Source organism: Calliphora vicina, chromosome 5 (genome assembly GCF_958450345.1).
Source record: "Calliphora vicina chromosome 5, idCalVici1.1, whole genome shotgun sequence".
NCBI classification, from domain to species: Eukaryota; Metazoa; Arthropoda; class Insecta; order Diptera; family Calliphoridae; genus Calliphora; species Calliphora vicina.
Genome location: NC_088784.1, coordinates 4,005,607 through 4,033,003, shown reverse-complemented (window position 1 = coordinate 4,033,003; position 27,397 = coordinate 4,005,607). Strand labels below are relative to the sequence as shown.

At 26.9% G+C, this 27,397-nt stretch overlaps 1 protein-coding gene across 2 annotated transcripts in view; it reads right to left on the bottom strand.

Moving 5' to 3' along the window:
* Nucleotides 1–20,364, bottom strand: part of sqa (spaghetti-squash activator) — a 91,944-nt gene extending 71,580 nt beyond the window's left edge. The window contains exons 1-2 of one of the 2 annotated variants that reach the window (XM_065510840.1): nucleotides 19,638–20,364; nucleotides 19,148–19,240 (exon numbers count right to left, since the gene is read on the bottom strand). In XM_065510840.1, coding sequence (XP_065366912.1) covers nucleotides 19,148–19,181 — 34 coding nt within the window. In that variant the 5' untranslated portion in view covers nucleotides 19,182–19,240; nucleotides 19,638–20,364. The remainder of the gene's footprint in view (nucleotides 1–19,147; nucleotides 19,241–19,637) is intronic. The other variant, XM_065510841.1, reaches the window with a different exon arrangement.
* Between the last annotated feature and the right edge of the window lie 7,033 nt (nucleotides 20,365–27,397).

Here is a 27,397-nt window from a genome sequence, read left to right as displayed (position 1 = left end):
GCTTTACTTCTTTAATTTGAAAAAAGTGCCGCTGAAGCATACCGAAGGCTTACCAAAGCATATGGTGAATCTGTTCCATCGGTTTCAACGTGCGAGATGTGATTTGTGCGGTTCAGAAGTGATAATTTTGACACGAAAGACAAAGATCGCCCAGGCCAGCCAAAAAAGTTTGAATACCAAGAATTGGAGGCATTACTGCATGCAGATTGTTGTCAAACTCAACAAGAGCTTGCAATCAATCAGCAATTTCAAAAGAGACTTTGAAAGATAATTTTGCATGTCCGAAATAATGCTTGAACGTTATAAAAGAAAATCTTTTTTACACCGAATCATTATTAGCGATGAGAAATGGATTCATTACGATAACAAGAAGCTTAAGTGATGATATGTGAAGCCCGGCCAACCAGCCGAATCGACAGCAAAGGCTAATATCCATGTTGCTAAGGTAATTCTCTTTATTTGGTGGGAACAAAAGGTTATTATCTATTATGAGCTACTGAAATATGACCAGACCATCACATGGAATTGTAGGCACTATTCCATGAAGATTATTGGCAAACTCAACAAGAACTTGCCAAATCATTGAGAGCTACTCAATCAGCAATTTCACTACGTTTGCAAGCAGAAGCGTTCATCCAAAAGCAGGGAAATTGGGTTCCATACGAATTGAAGCTAAGAGACATTGAATGTCTGAAATGCTGCTTGAACGTTATAAAAGAAAATAATGGATCCATTACGATAACCCGAAGCATAAGTGATTGTATGTGTGATAAGTGATCTATGTTAATTATTTAGAATCAGATCATATGGATGCAGGTAGCATACATGATAAAATAGTTTCAACAATATTAATTTTTTCTTCTAAAATGTTGAAGCCGTAATTTTTAATAATAATAACGGATAATAATAATAATTCATAATAATGGAAATATTGATAACTTAATATGCTCATTAAAATTGGCTATTGGTTCGACGGATTCTTTGGAATCATGAATCTATCGATTTTGGCACAGAATTTGAAATGGAATTACAAAATATAAAAATGGTGGAATGTGATCTAGAAATTTTAAAAGAAAATAGCTTTGTACTTAAAAAGCTTTTAAAAGAAATGCTTAAATTGTTACCAGAAAATATAATGAATTTTCAATTTTGAAATGAAAGGGAAATTACGGTAGTTCAAAATTCATTAACTTTATTTTTCAATCCAAAAGTATCTGCAGGGGAATATGAATTGCAATGGTCAAAATTAGCATATATCAATTGGACTCAGATCTTTAAAGTTGAAATTCCAACAAAATTTGTTAGATTTTTGGCCACAGGTTTACAATTATTGAGATGCAGGTGGAACATTTCACTTTAAAGACTTAGCATTGGCCGTTCTTAATATGTTAATTTTACCAACCAGCAACGCTTGCTTAGAAAGGGAATTTCAATATGAACTTTTAGATGCGTTAATAAGAATATTAAGTTATATGAATGTAAATTTTATTGCAATTCATTTCAGCCTACAGATAAAATGTTAAAAAAGAATAATTCTGATACAATATATACTTTTGATATCAATTTAATATAAATAACTAATGCACTAGATTTAAACCGAAATAAATTGACTTTATAATACATAAAATTAGTAAGTATGTGTTTTACATAAAAAACTCAAAAAAATTATTTTGGCGATATTTGGCGATTTTTCGTTTAGCTTTTGGCGATGGAGGTAAAAAAATCTGACAACCCTGCGCTAGGCCACAAGTTGCAATACCTGTTATAAACTATTTAGAATGAAGTGGTTTTGAAGTTGAGCTTCACCCGCCTTATAGTTCAGACCGTGTACCATCCGACTAAGCTCCAAAAGAGAGAGCTCTTTTGGCTCGGAATCCATATGTTGCCAGAAAGATGGGAAAAGGTCATAGCTAACAATGATTTATACTTTGGATAAAAGATAAAAATTAGACAATTAATCTACTTTTTAAAGTTATACTATACACCCAATAAAAATGAGAAGAATTTTAAAATTCCTAAAAATTTTCTAAATGTTTGTGTAAATCACGCTCACGTTCGAAATACACATCCGAAGTTAAAGAAATTTAACTAAAATATTTACCAGTATCCTAGGTAGATTGGTAATTAAAATTATTAAATTCTTTTAGCTACAACAAAAGTTATGAACCAAAACGTAATACAGCTTTGAAAAAATATGATTTGTTTCAAGAAATTTAGTTTCAATATTAACACTGTTGCTTATACATATATTGTTGTTGTTATTCTTAGAAGCTTACTGTATAGATATGAACAGGCATGTTGCTGTAATTTTGGTTGTTGTTGTAATTTGTATGAAAAAATAACAGTAACAAAAGCTGAATGTGTGAATATTTACTCTTGAATGGGTAAATGGTCATCAGTGTTGAGGCGAGCGTATTTTTTTTATTAATTGTTTTAGTTAGAGCTTATTTAAATATATAAATACAATTTTATCTGGATTTTAATGTATTTTTATGAAAAACATCGCTATAACTCTCTCTGTATTTAAATTTTAAAGTCATTAGTTTAGGCATTCAGAAAAACTCTATGACAAACAAATATGCTTTAATAATTGGCATAAATTAAAACTAGTTGTTTCATTTGGCATTAATTTAACAAATTTGTCACTATTTTTTATTTTTTTTTGAAATTTTTGCAACAAGTGTTAAACATGTCTATGCAGGCAGGCTGCTAAATACTATAAATATTCGGCCTGGTAAAATATTCCATGATATTTAGTTTGAGATTTTGTTTCGTGTATATTTATTTCCATTTAAAATATTCCATGAACAAAAAAAAAATAAAAATCATAAACACTCCATGCAGCATAATAGTGACAACAAAATATGTTGTTGTTTTAAAGATTTAAAAAATTTATTTATTTATTTTATGAATAAATATTTATAAAATGATTTTCATATATTATTTTTTAACAATTATGAGGATTATTCATATTTGCTCAATGTCTGGTTATATTTTTAGATTTTATAAAAAAAATTTAGTTTAACTAGCAGCATTTAGAGTCAAAATCGTTAGTTAGACTGAGAGAAACTGGTGCTTAATCTGTTGTTATATTTTTAAGCTTTGGTTTTTTATTTAAATTCTAATAAATATTTTTATGATTTAACACAATTCCTTGAATTCCTATAATTAATATTAATTTAAAATTCATATACATATTTCAAATTTGATATTTATAAAGTTTCCGTTTTGTTACTTGTTGATGAGAGGCGGGCATTTATAGGTATTTGATTATTATTATTATTTTTTCTTATAGAAACATCATTTCAAATATTTTTTGTATCTAAATAAATAAAAATTTATTTTTATACTGACGTCATAAACACCCACCAATAGACATCATCATTAGTAGTGGGGAAAAAAGGCTAAGAGAAAGACAGGGAGTGGAAGACTGAGAGAGAGAGCTAGAGAGTGTCTATGTGTATTGGTGTGTAAAACGACCAATATTCATCAATCATGTCTGTATGGAGGTTTTCTTCTTGCTATTGAACTTTATTATTTTAATTTTCATCAGGTGAAGGTTAAATATCATGGATAACCACATTTAACTACTAGATACATTTGTATATATGTATATTTGGTTTTTTTTGGTTAAAAATGTATTCAGTGTGTTGTTGTTTTTTTAATTTTATTTATTTATTTTGTAAAATGTTTTTAATTCGTTTTCTGTCAAGAATTTATTACGAGACGAAAACAAGAAATGTATTAAGATTTTTTTTTTATATTGTACAAGAAATTTATATCATAAATTAGGATTTTTTCCATTCACGTTATTGTTTGTTGTTTTTATATTGATAGTAGGGTGGTTGGTTTTTTTATACTCTTCACCTTCGTGAGAAGGGTATATATAAGTTTGTAATTTCTACATTTTTCATTTCCGACCCTATAAAATATATATATTCTGGATCCTTATAGATAGCGGAGTCGATTAAGCCATGTCCGTCCGTCTGTCTGTCTGTTGAAATAAATTTTCTGAAGACCCCAGATATCTTCTGGATCAAAATAATTCTGTCAGACATGCTTTCGAGAAGTTTGCTATTTAAAATCAGCAAAATCGGTCCACAAATGGCTGAGATATGAGGAAAAAACCAGGACAACCTCGATTTTTGACCTATTTTTTTTACCTAATGATAGATATTTCAAAGACCATAGTAAGTTGGACCTACAATGGGTCAAAATCGGAAAAAATATTTTTTAACCCGAATTTTTTTTTCAACAAAAAAAAATTTAAAAAACAAAAAGAAATTTTTAAAATTTAAAAAAAATAAACTAAAATTAAAAAAAAAATTTTAAATTTTTCAAAAAATTTAAAATTTAAAAATAACAATTTGAAATTTTTTTTTTTTTCAAAAAATGAAAAAAACTGAAGAAAGAAATTTTGTTCACTTAAAAATATTTAAATTTTTTATTTTGAAGTATAATTTGGTGAAGGGTATATAAGATTCGGCACAGCCGAATATAGCTCTCTTAGTTGTTTTGGTTGAAATTAAAAGATTTAAATGTTTTCATCTAAAATTTAATTTTTTTTTTGAACCAAGAAGTTTTTTTTTTAATTTTTTTTGTTTCAAAGAAATCATATGCACTTTTATTAACACATGGAACTATTTTGAAAGCAGCATCAGATAAGATGATAAATATTTTCGAGCAAGATCAATCATTAGCAAGTTTTCAGAATTCCTTATTAAAATTTCGATTTTTCTATGGACTATCAATATCAGGGTTGCGAGTTCGATTCCCACCAGATACTCTGGGTATATCTGCATACAAGCAAAACGCTACGCAGTTTATATTATTTTTTTATTATTTTTCCATTTTTGCATTGCTAAAACTGGTAGCCTGAAATGTTTACTGTAAAAATCTGCTTTTCATTTTAGTCAAAATCATAGTTTTGTATTTGTTTTATAAATATGAACTAGAACAGATTTCAGAAAATGGAAAACCCTCAATTACTCTAGAAATGAAATTGAGGGTTTGTGGAACAAAAACTTCAAAAAAATATGTCAAAAATTTTAAAAATATTTTTGAAAATTTAGATAATTTTGTAATAGTTTGGATCTTTTTGAAAACATTTCTTATACCATTCAATAAGTCCTTCAATTAGCTTTCATTTGATATCAAATTTGTATATGGTTTCTTTGGAAGAAATAATAGAACAAGCTAAATAGTTCTAAAGAAAGAGTAACAAAATTTCGAATATTTTTGTGAAAAATTAAAAAAATGAGGTCATGTTTCATCTTATTTTGAAATTTAATTTATGCCGTTTAATACTCACTTTAAGGACCTTTTATTTGATATGAAATATGTATACTACCACTTTGTAGAAAATAGCAAAAAATCTTATAAGAGTAAAGAAATTTAAAAAAATGTATGTGAAAAATAAAAAAAATTCGAGGCTGATTCGAGGCTGATCTTACTTGGACATTTGTTTTAAGCCATTTAATAAAGCTTTCAATTACCTTTCATTTGACATCAAAGTAGTATATGATACCTTTGGAACAAGTAGCAGAAAAAAACTAAAAAATCAAAATAAAATAGTATAGAAATTTCAAACATTTTTTGAAAAATCTTAAAAGATCGGGTTGGTTGATCATTCTTGAAAATTTCTTTCATGTGTTTTAATATACCTTTTAAGACCATTCATATGATATCAAACTTGTGTATAGTTCCTTTGGAAGAAATAGCTAAAAACTCTAAAAAAATCTATAAAATAGTATAGAAATTTCAAAATTTTTGTGAAACATCCTAAAAAATCGGGTTGAGTTGATCTTGCTTGGGAATTTTTTTCATGTCATTCAGTACATCTTTCAAATACCTTTCATATGATTCCAAACTTGTATATAGTTTCTTTGGAACAAATAGCAGAAAATCCTGAAAAATCCAAAAAAAAGAGTGAATAAATTTCTAAATGCTTAGTGAAAAATTAAAAAAAATCCTTCTGGAAATTTTCTAAACCTTTAAAAAACCATTCATTTGATACGAAACTTATATATGATTTCTTTAGAACAAGTAGCCGAAAAACCTAAAAAATACTAATAAAAAAGTATAGAAATTTCAAAAATGTTTGTGGAAAATCTCAAAAAATTTGTTTTGATTGATTTTGCTTGAGAACTTCTTTCATGTTATTCTGTACATCATTCAAATGCCTTTCATATAATACCAAACTTGTATATGGTTTCTTTTGGACAAATAGCAGAATATCCTTAAAAATCCAAATTAGAGGTTAAATAAATTTTTAAAAGCTTTGCGAAAAATTAAATAAATCAGCCTTGGTTGATCCTTCTGGAAAATTTTTTTCTGCCGTTCATTTTACCTTTAAAAGACCTTTCATATGATACCAAATTTGTATATGATTCCTTTGCAACAAATGGCTGAAAAATCCAAATAAAGGCGTAAAAAATTTTCAAAAACATTTTTGGAAAAATAAAAAAAACAAGTAAGAGTGCTATATTCGGCTGTGCCGAATTTATATACCAAATTATACTTAAAAATTTTAAATATTTTTAGGTAAATAAAATTTAATTTTTTTTCCAGTTGTTTTTTTAATTTATTGTAAAAAAAATTTTTACGATTGCTATTTTAATTTTTTTTAAATTAAATTTTTTTTTTTTGTTTTTTCAATTTTTTTTGTGAAAAAAAAAATTCGGGTTAAAATTTTTTTTCCCGATTTTGACCCATTGTAGGTCAAAAATCGATGTTGTCTTGGTTTTTTCCTCATATCTCAGCCATTTGTGGACCGATATTGCTGATTTTAAATAGTAAAATTCTCGAAAGCATGTCTGACAGAATTATTGAAGATTTGGATCCCGAAGATATCTGGTGTCTTCAGAAAATTGATTTCAACAGACAGACGGACAGACAGACAGACGGACATGGCTTAATCGACTCCGCTATCTATAAGGATCCAGAATATATATACTTTATAGGGTCGGAAATGAAAAATGTAGAAATTAAGGGGTATACAAATCGGGATTGGTTGATTCTGCTTGGAGATTTATTTTATGTCATTCAATGCACAATTCAAAAAACTTTCTTAGAATTATATTTTTATATGCAGTTCTTTTGAAAGAAACAACTGAAAAATTGTATTAAAAAAGTTAAGAAATTTCTAAATTTTTTAAAAAAAAAATCAAAAAAAAATCGGTGATTTTGGAATTGTTTCTAATAGCATTTAATATGCCTTTTGGTAACCTGTGAAAATCCTAATAAAAGCGTAAATAAATTTCCAAATTGTTTTTGCGTTTTGGCAATTTCAAATGACACTAAAATTTTATTTGATTCTTTTGAAACAAATAGCAAAAAAATCGATTTTGTAAAGAACTTTTTGTAAATGTTTCAATATGGATTTCAATTAGCTTTCATATTGTACTAAATTAATATATTAATCCTTTAGAACAAATACCAGAAAATCCTGAAAAAGTAATGTAATTTCTAAAAACTAATTTCTAAACCCTGGTGAAAAAAGGCTTGTTTGATCCTGCTTGGACATGTCTATCATATAATTCAGTACACTTTTAATGGACCTTTCATACGCTACAAAAATTATATGTGATTCCTATGGAACTAATAGAAGAAAAGTTTAAAAAAACTAAAAATTACTTAAATTAAATCTTCTTTTAGTTCTCAAACTTTTTTTTTGGGTGACCTCCCTAATAAGCATGTTTAAATTTCCAAAAGCAAATTAAAATAAACAAATCTTTAAAATGTTCATAATTTTTATTGTCAGTCTGGAGACAGTGGTAAGAAAACTAAAGTCGGATTTTTTTTTAAATTTAAAACCCAAAAAATTCAAGATCCTTGGCCATCACTATAAAATTTTAAATCAAACTGAAATATATTTAAAGATTTCATTATAAAACAGATTAAAATTAATTAATTTTCATAATGAATCATTAACACTCACCATTTATAAGTAGAATTATACAAATTATTCTTTTTTCATTATTATTGGACTTTTACACATCCAATCAAGCCTTTAAACATTGAATATGTTATTGTGGCTTTTTAAATTTATCCGTATTAAAAAATACAACAACAATCAAAACTACAACATATGCCTTCATGTTTTTAAACTTGTATATACATTACAACAACAAGCTAAGCAATAGAGTTCATTTTGATTTGTTTTTTGGTAAATTATGAATAAAAATTTAATTTTGTCTTACATTTTGTTTTATAACTTTTTTCCTATTGCTGCGATTTTGCTGATTTTAAATACCAAACAACCTAGGAGAATAACAAATATTACTGGTGAATATCATTAACTTGGGTTATATATTTTGGCTAGAGTCATGATTTACACACACACATAGAAGTAGGCAGCTAAATAAACTTAGAATTTTATAAAAATCAAAATTATTTATACTTGCTGAGGCCAGATATGAATATTTCTAAAGTCATATTCATATTAATGAAATATTTGAGGAAAAAAAAGTAATATTTCGAACCTTAGAACAAATGTTTATTTAAATAAACAAGATTTAGTTTAGAAAATATCAATCATTCAATCATTATTTTAAAAGTTGATGTCATTTGCTCATGTCAAAGTCATCTTGGATCAAACAAAAATTTATTTGTCAAACAGTGGTTAAGTTTTATAGTTCAATGTGAATTTTGCAAGTGCTGAAGGTTATAAAATCTATTGTTACGATATTGTACTTGAATTCAAATATAACGATTTTAATGGCTGATTTAAAAGTTGCATAATGCTTTCAAATAGCAGTGCTGTAATAGCAAACTTTAACATATCTGTGGGCATTATTAACATTGAATAAAAGCTTTCAGTTGACCATTGATTGTAAGTATGACAACGCTGTTTGCTGCGATCCTATATTCGAATTCGAATATTCAGTTAATGAACATTGTAGAAAGTACACCACAGATGGCGTATGTATTAGAAAGCTTTAGACAGTTAAAGAGCAATCTAGAGTGCTGATGGCACTGTTATAAATAGTGGCAGAGGTTGCAGTCGTTAGTGAGTTTATCAGAGACGCTTTTCGAATAAACATCAACTGAGTGCTGTGTTTTTCAAGTGAATTCGTGTACATTATAAAGTGTGTCTGTATTTCTGCGAATTTATAAACGTGTATAAAAAACATTGAGTGACTATTTAATTCTGTTGTTGTACATTTTAAATAAATAAAGAGTTGTTACAATTTTTAAACTACTAAACGGCTTTTATTTGCAATCAAAATTATCCGGTTTATTTAAAGGAAATAAACCTACGTTTTAAAAAGGTCAAACGTAACACTATATTATTTTTGTCATATATTGCCTTTTATGGTAATTTCTGTGTTAATTGTTCTTAAAACGCAATTCATTTATTATTTTGTGTACTTTTTATTCAAATACAAACACTGTGCAGTCTAAAATATGGCAACAAAATATTGAGTTGTTAAATAATGATGACGTTAATGAGCAAAAGTAATGTGGTTTTTAAAAGGCAGCAATATTTAATTGGAACTTCACAGCTTCTACATTTTGACTTTATTTCTTTTATTTCTAAAGGTCTTTTAAAGATTTGTTTCCTTTGTTACATAAATATTTCTTCATTTAGCATTTGAAATTAATACTTTTTCAAGGTGTTTATAATCATAAAATCTCTCTGCCACAACAAATACTGTTATAAAAATAAAACATATTTATAAAAATAAAAAAAATAAATAATAAATTTCCTATAAGAAACACGTGTTTCTGTTAGAGCAACAATTAAAATGTTTATTAACAACGACAAGTAATAAACAAATAATTTCTTTTAATAATTTCTAAATAGTTTTTGCTCGCCACACACAAAAGTTGTGTCATCTTAAAAGAATTTTTATGAAAATTTATACAAAATTTTAAGAGGATGAGTGTTGTTATTCTTTATAACTAAAAATTTTGTCATTTAAAAGCATTTTCTACAATTTGTTTTATTTACAAAATTTTTTTTTTTTTTTTGCATTTGTCATTTAACATTGAGTAAGGCCTTTTGAAAAAAAACAAACAAATAAATAAAGCAAAAACTATTTAAACACCCCTACAATGTCTTCTAACACTCACTTCCTACTTTTGTTGTTATGTGTGCAGAAATGTGTCATTCAAAATGTCGGCTGCATGCGTTCGTTCATTTACCCGCTCTTTTGAAATGCGTTTAAATATTTTTGATTGTTTACATTTGCATTAATTTTTATGTGTAATTTTTGTTAATTATTGCAAATTTTTATTTATAAAAAATTCGTCTAAATAATGAAGGATTTTTTGTTTTGTTTTTATACAAACAAATTTTGTTAAATTTACTTAAAAATTTTTGATTTGTTGATTACTTGCCAATTATTAAGTATACAAAATATATACAATTTATTGCTTAGTAATAAAAAGTAATAGTTAAATTAGTGCCGTAAAATATACACAAAGCCTCAAAAATGAGTAAACACCAGCGATTTTTTTAAGATTACGAAAATCGTTATAGTGTGACTTTAATCTTTTTTTTCACAACCGGATCTATTATTCAACCCAATCTCCAATAAACCGAAACTTTAAAATTTTAAACGATGGATAAATTTTAGGATTTTCATTATCTTAAAAAAAAAATCAAATAATTTTCGGTGTATACTCACTTTTGAGGCTCACTGTATAAGCATGTATAAATTAAATTCAAATTAATAAAATGATATGACTTAAAAATCCGGGAATTTTTCAAATTATTAGAATTTTCTTTTTAATATTTGCACAATATAAATTTATCCCAAGTATTGGCCATTGTTAGCTATGACCTTTTCGCATCTTTCTGACAACATATGAATTCCGAGCCAAGATAATTGCTTATCTTTTGAGGCCAAGAACGAATCAAGCCTATTTCGGGTACTCTGTTCTTCAAAGCTAAAGCATTTGTCCATATTGTAATGGCAACTGCTAGAAGCCTTCCATAAAAGCAATTTACAACAACAAGCTAAGCAATAGTATTCATTTTGATATGTTTTTTGTTAAATTATCCAAAAAAAAATTAATGATGTCTTACATTTTGTTTTATAACTTTTTTCCTATTGCTGCGATTTTGCTGATTTTAAATACCAAACAACCTAGAAGAATAGCAAATATTTCTGATGAATATCATTAACTTGGGTTAAATATTTTGGCTAGAGTCATGATTTACACACACATAAAGAAGTAGGCAGCTAAATAAAATTACAACAACAGTAAAAATTACAACAACACATTAAAATTTAGTGCATTGTTGTCTAGTGACTAAAGTCATTACATATTACAACAACCAACTTAGCTGGAGTATTAATGTTGCTACTTATTTTGTTAAAACATATATTTTTTTTTTCAAGGTTGTCTTATATTTTCGTCTATAATTTATTTTGCACTGAAGAGATTGTGATGATTTTAAATAAAGAACATTCTAGGACTATGAAAAACATTTTGGCTGAATTTTAATAATTTCGTTTAAATATCTTGGACGTGAGAGTGATTTACACACACATTTTATACAATATAACTACATTTATATATGCAGGATATTAATAACTTAATTAGAATTATATTATTTAAGTGCTATACATTATTTCAAATTGTTAAATTGATCAGTATAGATAATAAGCCTTCATTACTCAACTACTTCTTGGTAATGAATTTAGTAGATTTTATAAAGTACTGGCATTTTCCGGTTAAACAATGATATGTTGTCAAGAGCATTCGTTAAATCAAAAAATTCATTATATCGAGAATTACACTCTGCTACAAAATTACACTTTTTGTCAGAACTTGAAAAGCTACCTAGTGGGGGTTATAGGCTTAGGTGATTCAAAGATTTTGAAACAGCCTTAAAATTTTGAGTTATTTTGAAAAAACTGTTTTAGGGTAGGTCGTAGTACTTTAGTACCTCTAACTCACACATTTTTAAACCAATTTCAAAATTTTAAACAACTATGAATAGTTGAATAATTGAGCTTTCATTATGTAGGCATAAAATGTATAATCCAAAAATTGTTTAAGTTTTTATAAAAAGTTTAGAATTTTATTTTCTTCGTAATTTTTCAAATTCAATAATAGTTATTTTAAATTTTTTCTATGAAAACCAATTTTTTTTTGCTCAGTGTTTTAAAGACAATTTTATAATAGGCAAAAACGTGACATTACTTATTAAAAGCGGTTTATATTTGCAAAAGTTATTAAACTTTTTCGAAAAAAGTTCAAATAATTTTAAAAATTTTGCAAATATTTTGTTTTTGTTGGGGGAGAAAATACTAAAAAAGTTATTAATAAAAAGTTGAATAACTTTTGCAGTTTTCATCCGATTTGAAAAATTAAAACCATATCTTGTTAAGAACAAAATTTTTTTTATACATTGATATACATTTTTATAAGCTTTCATCGCCTTTTTTATTTTTTTAAATTCAAATGCATGTAACTTTGGACTCTTTCTTTATTTGATATATACATCTGTTGTTAATCCTATAAAAAAAAGTAGAGAAAATCGGGAAATATTTGGAACCGCGGTCATCAGAAAACTGGAGTAGGGTGGGTAAAAATCTTTAATTTAATTTTCAAATGCGAATATCTCCTAAGCTATAAAAGATAATTGATAGCTATGACGAGGTTTTATGTAGAGCCCGATGAAGAGATTCTACATATGTAAGTTTTTTGAAATCGGAACACAAACGAAGAAATAGAATCATTTTTAAAATTGAACATACCCGAGGCACAGTGTGGTAGATCGCAAAGTAGATCAAAATTAATAAATCACATTGGGTTCACTTCTCACTTATGAATCATATAAAAAATTAGTTCAAATATATAAACGATTATAAAAAACCAACTTTTTTTTCGCAATGTATTTTGGGAGTTTTTACCCATTCTTCAAAAATTTTCTTTCGTGAAAAAGTCATACTGGAAAAGTGAAAAAATGTATGGCGGTCGCAAGATGTTTTTGATTTACCTTGAAGTGAACACTTGAAAGATTAACTCAAATATAGTTTTACACCGGAACTATCCGGAATAAACAGCTTTAACTCTACTTGAAAAAAGGAAATATTTTATTTTTTCTTTGTGTAGGTCATACTGGAAAAGTGAAAAAAAAATGTATGGCGGTCACAAAAATGTGCAAGATTTTTTTGATTTACCTTAAAGTGAACACTTGACAGATTAACCCAAATATAGTTTTACAGCGGAACTATGCGGAATAAACAGCTTTAACTCTACTTGAAAAAAGGAAATATTTTATTTTTTCCAATTTCTGATCTTCTCACAAAAAATAGTTTTTTTTAATAGTTACAATGGAAATAATTAAATGAAAATTGTTGCATATTTCCCTGAAATAGAGCTTAATAATAATATAAAAAAATGATGACAATAAAATCACCGTAGCTTTTTTAATCATAAACCAAAGTCACACAAAAAATTCACTTCTCTTTGAAATCTTAATGTACCTGTTGACAACAACTGACTTTAAAGCTTAGTTTTTCCTAATCGGAGCTAAAAACCAAAAAAACAAAATATGAATTACAGTTCCCTATTGTATTGAGAAGCTCATTAAATGATCAGAAGGAATGTTGCCAGACATTTATTTTTAATTTTGTCCAGCTAGATTTGTGATTTACCACAGTGTGCGAGGTGTCCTACTTTAGGGACCCCTGGTCCCGCTCGTGGTGGGGTGATGAGGTCCAAATTCAAAACTTAAACTCGACAACACTTTCTCTTTACGCATGTGAAATTCCATTCAAATCGGACGAAGGATTTAGAAGTTACAGATTTATTTCCATCTTTTTTTTTTCTCATACCACTGTGCAACAGTAAAAAAAGCAACAACACTCAAAATCACAATACATGTTTTAAACTCAAATACATATATATATTATAACAACAATTAAATCATCATTATTAAGGTTGAAATTAGTTTTGTTTAAAAATCATTACTTTTTAAGGTTGTCTTACATTTTGCTTTATAACTTTTTGTTCAGTGGACCAAGAGTGATGACTTTAAATACCGAACTTTCTATGGGCTTGGTAAATATTCTAGCTGAATCTTGTTAATTTTGGTTTATGATTATGGACGTGAGCGTGATTTACACACACACAATGCGATAAAAACATATACTACGTACGATATACTTAGCTAAATGTGATTAATATTACATATTGCTATTTATTATTGATGGTTGATGGGTTCATAAAGATAGATTATTACCAATCATTACCAAACAACATCCTGGTAATGCAAAAGGTATTTAGTAGCGTTGACAAATTATGATAATCAATAATGCCATGTCTTTACTTAATTCTTGGGTATAGGATGATATGAATAAGTTATTTTGCATGTTTTTGCTCATGTGTTTATATATTTAGAAATTTAAAATTTATTAAACTTTTTAATCAAAAGTATGCAAAACAATTTATTGTCTTTTCATACATCCTTCCTTCCTGGTTTTAAGCCAACTCTTTTTCTGGAAAAAAAACTTTTTCAAAAATTCTTTTGTTAAAAGTATTAAATCAAAGAGGCAGCAATACAAAAATTTTCATAAACAAATAAAACGGAAATTGGCTTTAACACATACAATTTGTTGGCCAAAAGAAAGAAAGAAACAAATAAATATTTTTGGCGCTTATTTTTTGTTTGGTTTCTTAAGAAATAAAAAGGTTTATTTTCTTTATGTTTTTTTTTCTTGGTTTATGGCTGTTAAGGGCCTTAAGAAAATGTTTGTGAAAGTTTTTTTTTTTTTTTTTTTTTTTTTAGAAATTCTTTATTTTGCCACTTAATGGCTGTTTTATTGTTTTAAAATGGATGTTACGCCACTAATCTGAGTTTTGTTTAGTTGTTTGCTACAATTTTGGAAATTATATTATTGTCGTATTCATTTGTTTGTATCTTATTTTCTTATTTATTGTTATTTTATGTATGAGTTTGAGTACAACAAGGTGTAGTAAATTATGTGCTAAAGATATACCCAGGTGATTTGTTAAAATAATTTATTATTACAAAGGGATTTATTAAAAAAAGTTTAAAAAAATAAACAAAAACATTTTAAAGATTTTATTGCCAGGATTTCTCAACAAATTGCAAATTTATGCAAAAGATAAAAATTTAACAAAACTATTTAATTTATTTATGTTTAGCTCAATCCCTTGTAATTTTCATACAATTTTAATTAAATAATTTCTTTTATCAATTAAAGCTGTAACATCATAAACAATTTTCTTCACTAAACACCAGCTATTTCGTAATTTTCTCATTAAAATTGAATAACAATTGTTTTGTTTTGCATAAAAGCCTCAATAATTCTTTTGTATTTATGATTGTAAAGAAATAGTTTCAAAAAATGTTTCATTTTTGAGTTTTAAATTTCTTTCTTAGTCAGAAATAGAAGAGTATGTATTGTAGTAGTTTTTGTGTTATATTTCCAATATTTGCCTTCATCATCATCATCCTCATGATGTATATGTATTTCACATGAAATTTAACAATAGTGAAATATTTATTCAAGTTTTCCATATTGATTTTCAAATATACAAATTTCATTTTTTGGAAAAATGCAAATATTTATGTAAGAAATTCAAATTTAAGTGTAATTGCATTTTACATTTGATCGAGCAATTATTTTTTGTTGTTGTTGTTATGTGAAAATGTATTTAAGTTGCAACATATTGCAGCTACACTAAGAGTGGTTGAGGTAGGTTTGAAAGAATATTTTTGCAAACAGATATTTTGGCAAATCTTTAGGAATAATGAACTGAATGTTATGTTCAGATGTTTTTATTAAAGTATAATGCAATCTTACTCTTTAAAAGTTGTGGAAAATTTTAATGTATGTTGCAAAAATGGAAGAAAAAGACAAAAAGATGAATCGTAAGTTTGTAGTTCCATTTGTAATTTCTACAATATTCATTCGCCAAATTCCTAAGAAGTAAAAACCATAGTTAAATTCACATAGTTCGGAAACTCTCCTGTCAAAGACCTCACTCAGTTGTCGAAACCCTAAATGATGAGATTGTATTAGTTAAAAAAAAACTATAAAAACAAAAAAAACTCACATACGAGTTTGGTTTTTTTTTAGTTTCCGCTCTATGTGTAATTCTCAATGTATAATAATGTAATTATAACGATGTTCGTTTATCAGTATTGTTACGTTTTAACCTTTTCAAAACGTTGGTTTATTTCCTTTAAATAAACCGGATACTTTTGATTGCAAATAAAAGCCGTTCAGTAGTTTGAAAATTGTAACAACTCTTTATTTATTTTAAAATGTACAACAACAGAATTAAATAGTCACTCAATGTTTTTTATACACGTTTATAAATTCCCAGAAATACAGACACACTTTATAATGTACACGAATTCACTTGAAAAATACAGCACACTTTAAGGTACTCAGTTGATGTTTATTCGAATAGCGTCTCTGATAAACTCACTCACGACTGCAACCTCTGCCACTATTTATAATACTGCCATCTGCACTCTAGATTGTTCTTCAACTATCAAAGCTCGTATATTCTAGAGCTTTCGAATACACACGCCATCTCTGGTGAACTTTCTACAACTTTCACAGCAAACATTCAGCGTTACCATACCTACGATCAATGATCAACTCAAAGCTTTTATTCAATGTTAATAATGACCACAGATATGTTACAGTTTGAGAGGCACTGCTGTTTGAAAGCATAATGCTACTTGAAATCAGCTGTTGAATTCAAGTACAATTTCGGAACAGTATGTAAGTTTAAATCAGGTTTCAGATATGATACATATCCAAATCTTATATTAATAGACAATTTTCTATAGAGAAAACAGTAACGCAGACTATTTTCTATAGAAAAAAAAACTGTTATACAGACAATTTTCAATATAGAAAACTGTTATATACAACATTTTTAATATATAACTGTTATACAGAAAGTTTTCGATAGAAAAATCTTTTATACATGGTTGACTCTGCTATAGAAAAAAGTGTTATACGCAAAAATGTCTATAGAAAAACTGTAATACAGAAAATTTTCTATAGAGAAAACTGTAATGCATACTATTTTCTATAGAAAAAAACTGTTATACAGAAAATTTTCAATATAGAAAACTGTTATATAAAACATTTTTAATATATAACTTTTATACAGAAAGTTTTCTATAGAAAAATCTTTTATGCACAGTTAGTCTCAAAAAATTGTTATACCGAACATTTTCTATAAAAAAAACTGTTGTGTAGAAAATGTTATGTATTAAAAACTGTTATACTGAACATTTTCTATAGAAAAACTGTTATGCAGAGAATTTTCTACAAAAAAAGCAGTTATTCAGAGAATTTTCTGTAGAAAAAACTGTTATACAGAAAGTTTTTTATAGAAAAACTGTTATACAGAAAACGTATTACAGAACACTTTTACACTTAAAGGTTTCTTTATATAAAAACTGTTATACAAAAAGTTTTCAATATAGCAAACGTTTAAGTTAACTGTTATACAAAAGTTTTCTATAGAAAAATCTGTTATACTCAGTTTGTCATAATAAATTATTATACCGAAAATGTTCTATTAAAAAAACTGTTGTATATAAAGATTTCTATAGAAAAACTGTTATACAGAGAATTTTCTATAGAAACAACTTTTATACAGAAAGTTTTATATAGAAAAGAAACTATTATACAGAATGCTTTCTATAAAACACATGCACAGATGATTTTCTATATAAAAAACTGTTATACAGAACGTTTTCTATATAAGCAACTCTAATACAGAAAGTTTTCTCTAGAAAAAACTGTTATACACAACATGTTCTATAGACAAAACTGTTATATCGAAAATTTTATATAGAAAAAACTGCTATACTTTAAGTTTTCTATAGAAAAACTGTTATACAGGGAAATTTCTATAGAAAAAATTGTTATACAGAGAATTTTATACAGAAATAAACTGTTATACATAAAATTTTCTATAAAAAAAACTGTTATACAGAAAGCGTTCTACAAAAAAACTATTATACCGAAAATATTCTTTAGAAAAACCTGTTGTACAGAAAAATTTGTATAAATAACTGTTATACTTTAAGTTTTCTATAGAAAAACTGTTATACAGAGAAATTTCTAAAGAAAAAACTGTTATACATTGAATTCTATACAGAAATAAACTGTTATACAGAAAATTTTTTATAGGAAATACTGTTATACAGAAATTTTCTATAGAAAAAACTGTTATACAAAAGGTATTTTATTGAAAAAAACTATTATACAGAAAGTTTTCTATAGAAAAAACTGTTATACCAAAAATATTCTTTAGAAAAAACTGTTATACAGAAAAATTTTTATAGAAAATACTATTATACATAAAGTTTTCTAGAGGAAACTGTTATACACAAAATTGTCTGAAGAGCAAACTGTAAAACAGAAAATGTTCCATAGAAAAAAATGTTTAAAGAATATTTTCTATAGAAAATATTGGCTTACATAAAAATTTCTATAGAAAATACTGTTATACACAAAAATTTAGTGTGCTCTTATAACCTTCGACGGAAAATTTCCTCAACCAATATTTTTCTTCAACAATAATTTTGTTGACCAACAATATTTTTCATAGATAAATCAGCAAATTGTAATAAAATTTGTTTTTTATTAAAATTTAATTTTTACCAAAAAATATTTTTGTTTTTTGTAAAATAAAAAAAGTTCATGGCAAGCCAACTTTTTTTTATAATTATATTCTGCAAAATATTTTACAACAGGCGCCATAAAGCTAATTTTTATTTCATTTAAATCCCACCAAAAATTGAGTTTGTCATCACATCTTGAAAAACAACAACCATGACCTCCAGCTGGCGACAAAATGTCTAGATAAGTTCAAGGTTATTTGGCCGGCACGTTTTTGGCACTATCTCTAAAACTGAGTTTTATAAATTGTTTCAGTTTTCTAACACTTTTTTTATGGTTTCGGTGTTAAATTCGTTATATCGCTATTCAATAATGAAATTTTATGGTGCTGCTAGGCCGCCTGTTATCATTATCAGTACTAATTTTCTAACTATATACGAAATGTTTTATTTTTACATTATTTGTCAAGTATCTATATGAGTTTGTACGATTAGAGGTATTTATGGGGACTTTTGCACTTGATTGATTGAATTTATATTGATTGGTTAGGTGTTACTTACCCCCTTCCGGTTCTGAATCATCGATATAAATCATTTTGGTTTTATGAAGAGTATGTTCACGCAAACGGGTACCTATGTTGAGGGCTGTTAATCCTTACGAGAAATAGAAAAAGGAATTTGTTGAGATTGTTGCACTAGAAATTTATTAAAACACTTTTTAAAAGCAGATTTTCTTTTATTTTGTTTTGCTTTATTTATTTTTCTTAATTGACCACTATTTGCGTTTTAAATAAATAATATTAATTTATCTTTTTCCTTTTCTTTGTTAAGTTATAAATACATTTTATTTTATTTTATTTTATGCTATTAGATATTTTTAGCTTTTTTTTATTAGCCTCAAAACTTTATTTTAAATATTTTGGATGAATTTTATTTTTGGCAATTTTTCTTTATTTTTTTAAATTTCTTTCTTTGCTTTATTTTTTATTATTTATTTGGTTGGTTTTTGAATTAATTTTTTAATTTATTTACAACAACTTTTATTTATTACCTTTATTTAATGAATTTTTTCTTAATTTCTTTTTTCCCGTTTAAAAATTTTCAATATTATTATTTTCTATTAATTTTCACAAGTACAACCGACGAGTATTTTTTGTTTTCTTTTTCATATAGAAAAGTATTCCATATAATTGTTGTTATTGTTGGTTTTGTTTTCTATTTGAGTTTTAAGGTAGTGAGCAATTTCTTCTTGTTCTTAATTGTGGAGAGAGAATGTAACGGTGCCTAATGGCTCCCTGGTACAAATTGTTTTGATTTGTCTCTGCTCGTTGTTTGGCTTGTTTAGTGTGTGAGCAACTCAGATTGGTATAAATACCTTGTTGTTGTTGTTGCTGTTTTTTTGTTGTTCTGTAACAATAACATTAAAAGAACGAAAGCAAAATACATACGATTTGTATAGACACGATGATGTTCTTCTTCTTTTTTATTTATTCCTAATTGTTGTTGTTGCTGCTTTTGTTATTGTTATTATTTTGTGCTTGTTTTGTTATTGCTGTTGTGTTCGTGTTGTTTGCTTTTTTATTTAGTTGCTGTTGTTGTGTTTTTGTGTGATTTTATTTGATTTTATTTGTTTTGCCGTTGTTATTATTATTGCTGCTGTTTGCTAGCAACTGTCCGTTACGTTTAAATTTCTTTCTGTTATTTTATCTTTTCGTTTTTGTTGTACAATTCTATTTATTTTCGTTTGGTTGTTGTTCTTTAGCAGCGCAAAAAATAATCTAAAAATATATTAGAAAAAAAACAGAAGAAAAATAAACAATTTGCTGTTAAAAATATATGTAAAGAGTAGGGAATTTTTTTAAGCTTTTTATTAAAGAAATATTGTTATAGAGTAATAAAGTAAAACTAATATTGATAGGAGTTTTAAAAACAAATTGATTACATTTGTAATACTTCAAAAAGCTAAATTAAATACAATTAAGCTAAAAGTAATAAAACATTTATACAAAAGATAAAGAAACAATAAAAAACTCACAATTTCTAATACACATATTTATTATTTTTAAATTGTTAAAAAAGAAAACTTATTTGAAGAATCTTTACCATTCTTTTTTAATTTCTGCTATTTTTCTTTTCCTCGCTGTTAAAAATAATCTTATTAGTATTTTTTATTAGCTCTTGTTAGTTTTTAAGCAGCTTTTTTCTACATGTTTGGTATTTATTTCCTAAAATTGTGCTGCTTTTTGGTTTAAACACACATTTGTCTAGTAAGTGAAACACGTCTCAATGGTTTGAAAGAGTTTAGCAGCTGAACTGCAACTACAAAAAAGTATACAGATACAAATGAAATAGCAAATTAGAAAAAATAGAATCGTATAGAAAACCACACTAGACAAAATGATTTCAAGCACATGCTTCAAATATTTAAAAGCAAAAAAAAAAAAAAAAAACTAAATACAAAAACTGAGAAAAAAGAAAAACTAAATTCATACAAAATAGAATAAACCAGCCAAGAAATAAAATAAAACACAACTAGATAAAGATTTTATTTGTTCTATATAGAAAAAATGTTTCTAATGTATAACCAAATAAATTTTAAAATATATATTAAGTTTTGCTACATATAAACATTTATACATGATCATATATACAAAACAAAGAGCAATATACTTGTGTAGTGATATATTTTGTTGTATTTCAGAAGTATTTGAAAAGTATTGGACTAATAAATTTTGTTAAAATACTCGTGCCAAACCACAAGTAGAAAAACAGGAAAAGAAACAAAAATTTTGTTTGCAAAAAATATTTTTAAATAAAGGAAAATTTAAGGAAAATGTGGGAGAATATTGAACTAAATTATAACAATGTGAAAATAATTTTCACAAAATTTAAAAAAAAGACTACAATTAGATACGACAAAAATTCTGTATAAAATGTGTGTCTAAACTAAGATCCAACAAATTATATTTAATCAACACCAGATCCGACAAAGTTTTGACATGAAATGATTGTCTAGCAACAGATCCGACAAATTTTCTTTAGAAAAAGTCTGTCTAGAACCAGATTCGACAAATTTTCTTTAAAAAATGTCGGTGTGGACATACACCCGACAAATTTTTTATAGAAAATGTTTGTCTGGGCCAACACCCGACAAATTTTCTATAGAAAATGTTTATCTAAAACAAAAACCGACAAATTTTCTATAGAAAATGTCTGTCTGTACAAAGACCCGACAAATTTTCTCTAGAAAATGTCTATCTAAAAAAAACCGACAAATTTTCTATAGAAAATGTGTGTCTGGGCCAACACCCGACAAATTTTCTATAGAAAATGTGTGTCTGGACAAAGACCCGACAAATTTTCTATAGAAAATGTCTGTCTGGACAAAGACCCGACAAATTTTCTATAGAAAATGTCTGTCTGGACAAAGACCCGACAAATTTTCTATAGAAAATGTCTGTCTGGACAAAGACCCGACAAATTTTCTATAGAAAATGTCTGTCTGGACAAAGACCCGACAAATTTTCTATAGAAAATGTCTGTCTGGACAAAGACCCGACAAATTTTCTATAGAAAATGTCTGTCTGGACAAAGACCCGACAAATTTTCTATAGAAAATGTCTGTCTGGACAAAGACCCGACAAATTTTCTATAGAAAATGTCTGTCTGGACAAAGACCCGAAAAATTTTCTGTAGAAAATGTGTGTCTGGACAAAGACCCGACAAATTTTCTATAGAAAATGTGTGTCTGGACAAAGACCCGACAAATTTTCTATAGAAAATGTGTGTCTGGACAAAGACCCGACAAATTTTCTATAGAAAATGTGTGTCTGGACAAAGACCCGACAAATTTTCTATAGAAAATGTGTGTCTGGACAAAGACCCGACAAATTTTCTATAGAAAATGTGTGTCTGGACAAAGACCCGACAAATTTTCTATAGAAAATGTGTGTCTGGACAAAGACCCGACAAATTTTCTATAGAAAATGTGTGTCTGGACAAAGACCCGACAAATTTTCTATAGAAAATGTGTGTCTGGACAAAGACCCGACAAATTTTCTATAGAAAATGTGTATCTGGACAAAGACCCGAAAAATTTTCTGTAGAAAATGTCTGTCTGGGCCAACACCCGACAAATTTTCCATAGAAAATGTGTGTCTGGACAAAGACCCGACAAATTTTCTATAGAAAATGTGTGTCTGGACAAAGACCCGACAAATTTTCTATAGAAAATGTGTGTCTGAACCAACACCCGACAAATTTTCTATAGAAAATGTCTGTCTGAACCAACACCCGACAAATTTTCTATAGAAAATGTCTGTCTGACCCAACAGCCGACAAATTTTCTATAGAAAATGTCTGTCTGAACCAACACCCGACAAATTTTGTATAGAAAATGTCTGTCTGGACCAACATCCTACAAATTTTCTATAGAAAATGTCTGTCTGGACAAACACCCGACAAATTTTTTTATAGAAAATGTCTGTTTGGACCAACACCCGACCAATTATCTTTAGAAAATGTCTGTCCAGACATCGGATTTGATTCTAGACACACAGGAAATGTCTGTCTAGAATCAAACCCGATATATTTTTAATAAAGAAAATTCTGTCTAGATCAGATTTGAAATTTTTTCCATAAAGAAATATCTGTCTAGAATCAGACCCAACAAATTGTCTTTAGGAAATGTCTGTCTAGAATAAGCCACGACAAACATTCACAAGGAAACATCTAACTAGATTATAACATGACAAATTCCTGTAGAAAATGTGTAAATAGACATAGACCCTAAAACTCGTGTCTACATACAGAGAAATTTTATATTTTAGGACTCGATAAATTTATTAAAATATGTTAATTAATTTATTATAAAAAAATTCTTTAATTAATTTTAAATATCAAATAATTACACAAGACTTTTAAGCATACTTGTCTGCAAATTCAAAAAAAAAACAAAAAAATATCATGATGCAGTGGTTTTTCTGATTAAAATCTTATAAATTCTAATTAAGGCAACAACAAATAACATCACGAAAATCATTTACATTCAACATTTCTAAAAATCTACAAATTATTTTCAATTAAATCCGTCAAAATGACCACAAATTTGACTGAAGAAAGATTGAAATTCCGACAAACATCTAGAAATGCTTATAAATAAGTGTAACATTTCCGGCCACATAAATACTAGTGGTGACAGCACTTAATTGTTTAATCAACAATTAATTCAATTATTGTTTTGTTTGAAAATTTTCCACTATAAATCGAAATCTTTGTTCTGTTTTTCTTATATATAAAAACAAACAAAACAATGCAAAATTGACGTAATATTTTAGCCAATTTCCATAACTGACCTCTGAAATCTTATTAACCACAATACAAAATTATTTGGGCTTTAGTTTGGCCAAACGCTTTGCACTTGGCCCCCTTATCCAATCAAACCTTAACATTTTTGTAGTGCAAAATGATTTCATCGCTCGTTTTGTTTTGTTTTTATTTAAAAAAATTAATTGTTTTAACAAATGATTTCATGATTTTACTTTTACTACGTAATCGAATGTCATTAACAAGTACAAAGAAAACAAAAGCCCCAACAAAAATTGTGAAGAAACTACTGCCAAAGTGTATGTGTTTATCGCTGTTCAAAAGTAAATTAGAGATAAAAACAAATTTCTTATCATTTTATTTTGTTCAAATAAGAAAAAAGTGTTAACAAAAACATGTTAAATTTAGTGTCAATAAATCGAGCTATATTTGTATGAAATCGCAATAAATAAAAAGTTATTTTTAATTTTACACTCAGGATTTTAACTATAAGAAAAATTTGTTCCAAAAAAAAAAAAAATTAATTTAAAAATAAACTTTAGAAAATATTATCTATAGAAAATGTGTGTCTGGACAAAGACCCGACAAATTTTCTATAGAAAATGTGTGTCTGGACAAAGACCCGACAAATTTTCTATAGAAAATGTGTGTCTGGACAAAGACCCGACAAATTTTCTATAGAAAATGTGTGTCTGGACAAAGACCCGACAAATTTTCTATAGAAAATGTGTGTCTGGACAAAGACCCGACAAATTTTCTATAGAAAATGTGTGTCTGGACAAAGACCCGACAAATTTTCTATAGAAAATGTGTGTCTGGACAAAGACCCGACAAATTTTCTATAGAAAATGTGTGTCTGGACAAAGACCCGACAAATTTTCTATAGAAAATGTGTGTCTGGACAAAGACCCGACAAATTTTCTATAGAAAATGTGTGTCTGGACAAAGACCCGACAAATTTTCTATAGAAAATGTGTGTCTGGACAAAGACCCGACAAATTTTCTATAGAAAATGTGTGTCTGGACAAAGACCCGACAAATTTTCTATAGAAAATGTGTGTCTGGACAAAGACCAGACAAATTTTCTATAGAAAATGTGTGTCTTGACAAATTTCTGTCTGCTCCCAACTGTTATCAAGATGTCATTGAAGTATATTTCCTGTGGTCTTCAATTGCTTGCCAACTTTTACATGAAATGAAACCACTTTATTCACAGATTCAAGTTAAAAGCTTCTTCTGATTTTTTTTTGTCTGACAGAAAATTTATTGATCTCTTATTGGCGACAGCTTAATTGAAAGCTTGTCCATTACTGAGATTTTTGTAGATTTTCAAAAATTGGGCGCCTACACTCAAATCAATGTTATTCCTTTGAGTAAATACATACAACACTCGCACAGACATATAGAAATTCATACAGCCAATTAAGCAGACACTTGTATTTATGGCCCACATACACAGTTATGTGAGTGAGCCAATTTAACACACATGCATGTTTTTTTCTGTATGTGTATTCGTATTAAAGATTTGTAAACTCTCACTCATGAATACTTAACATTCCTTTTTGTGTGTTTTTTTTGTTTTCTGATTTCAAGATTATTCTTTTTGTTTTATATTCATATTTGTATTGTTTGTTGTAGCTGTTATTTATGCCTTTTTAACATAAAAATGAAATTCTTTACGAATGATTGATTTGCTTTTAAATTTTTCAGTTTTCATTTTTATTTTACTTTTTTTTAAACTCTTCTTACTTAATGTTTTTTTTTTTTGAGAGTGTTTAATAAAGAATGTTTAATGTAGGATTTGTAGGAATGAGCTGTATCTTTTTATGATTGTAATTGATGGAGTATGCTACATTAGTCAGTTAAAAAAATTAATACAAGAGTATTTTTAAGGCTTTTAAATGCCGCTAAAATTTTTAAAATGCACTGCCTTGATTCTAATATTTAATAATCTTTTTGAGAATATATTAAAAAAATGCTTTATTGGGCAGTAGGTGGTATGAGTGATATTTTTCTTAATAGAAGTGTGGGAAAAGGTTTTCAAATGGCTCAAGATCTGATCTGGCTTAAGCAACCAATGAAATGCACATAAGAACTAGCTATCCAGCAACAATAAATTGCAGAGAATTTTGCAATAATTAAATTGGGAATTCAAATTTTGTTTCCCCAAAATTTGCAATACTTTATTGTAAAATTAACAAGTTTTTGTGAAATTGTTGACTTTTTGAAAAATTTTTTATTGTAGCGATTTTAAAAAAATTTCCGATTTTTCCTAAAATTTTTTTTTGGTTTTTTTTTTTTATAAATTGAAATTTTTTTCTGATTTCTTTTTTATTATAGTGCAGATTTTTATTTATAGGTATGAGATTTTAGAAAATTAAGATTTTAATATGGATTTTATGAGAAATGTCTGATATTAGTGAGTTTCTGTAAAATTGGGTTTTTCTTAAATATTTTTTTAAAATTGATTAATTTGAGAATTTTTCTCGTTTTTAGCGATTATTTATAAAATCGATTTTTTTTTTAAATTGTCGATTTTTATCAGCCCAATTATGAATAAAAAATTCCGCGGGAGTTTTTCCCATTGAATTTGAATAGGAAAAATGAGAAAAGGGGAAAAACTACCGGGGAATTTTTATTCATAATTGGGCTGTATATGAATTTGAGATTTATGAACTTTTTGATTCAAGAGATTTCTGTGAATTTAGCATTTTTTTCGAAATTTATGATTTTAGCAAAATTAAATTTGAACACTTTCAATATCATTTGCCAATAAATAAATAATCTTTAAGAAATGCAAAAATAATTCAATATTTTTGAATATTGTTTAAGCGAATTCTATAAAATTTGCATTGATTTTGTTGTTTAATAAACTGTTAAGTGACAATTGCGTTTTCTATTTAAATGAAACTTTTTTAATTTTTTAGCGATTTTTTAAATTTGGCGTTTTTTTCAAAACTTTTTTAAAATTGATTTTTTTTTAGAATTTTTCACTAAAAATTGTTACAATAGATTTTTTTCTGAAATTTGCGATTTTTATTTTTAGCGATTTTTTTTAAGCGATTTTTCTAAATTTTGCGTTTTTTTTCAAAACTTTTTTAGAATTTGTCGCTAGTAATTTTTTTATTAGATTTAAAAATTGTTTAAAATTGATGTTTTGTGAAAGTTTTCACAAATTAGCGATTATTAATAGATTGGAAATTTTTGGAGATTTATTTTTTAAATTGGCGATTTTTATATAAATTTTTGATTTAAGAGATTTCTGTGAATTTGTGTTTTTTCCCGAAATTTATTACCTTTTCAAAATTAACTTTTAACACTTTCAATATCAACTACCATTTATTTTCAAATTAAATCAAATTTTTTAAGAGATTTTTAAAATAATGTGTTTTTTCTAATCTTATTGAAAACTGATTTTCTTTTCTGGAATTAGCATTCTTTTGTTTATAAAATTACTTTTTTTACAATACGTTTTTTTCTAATTTT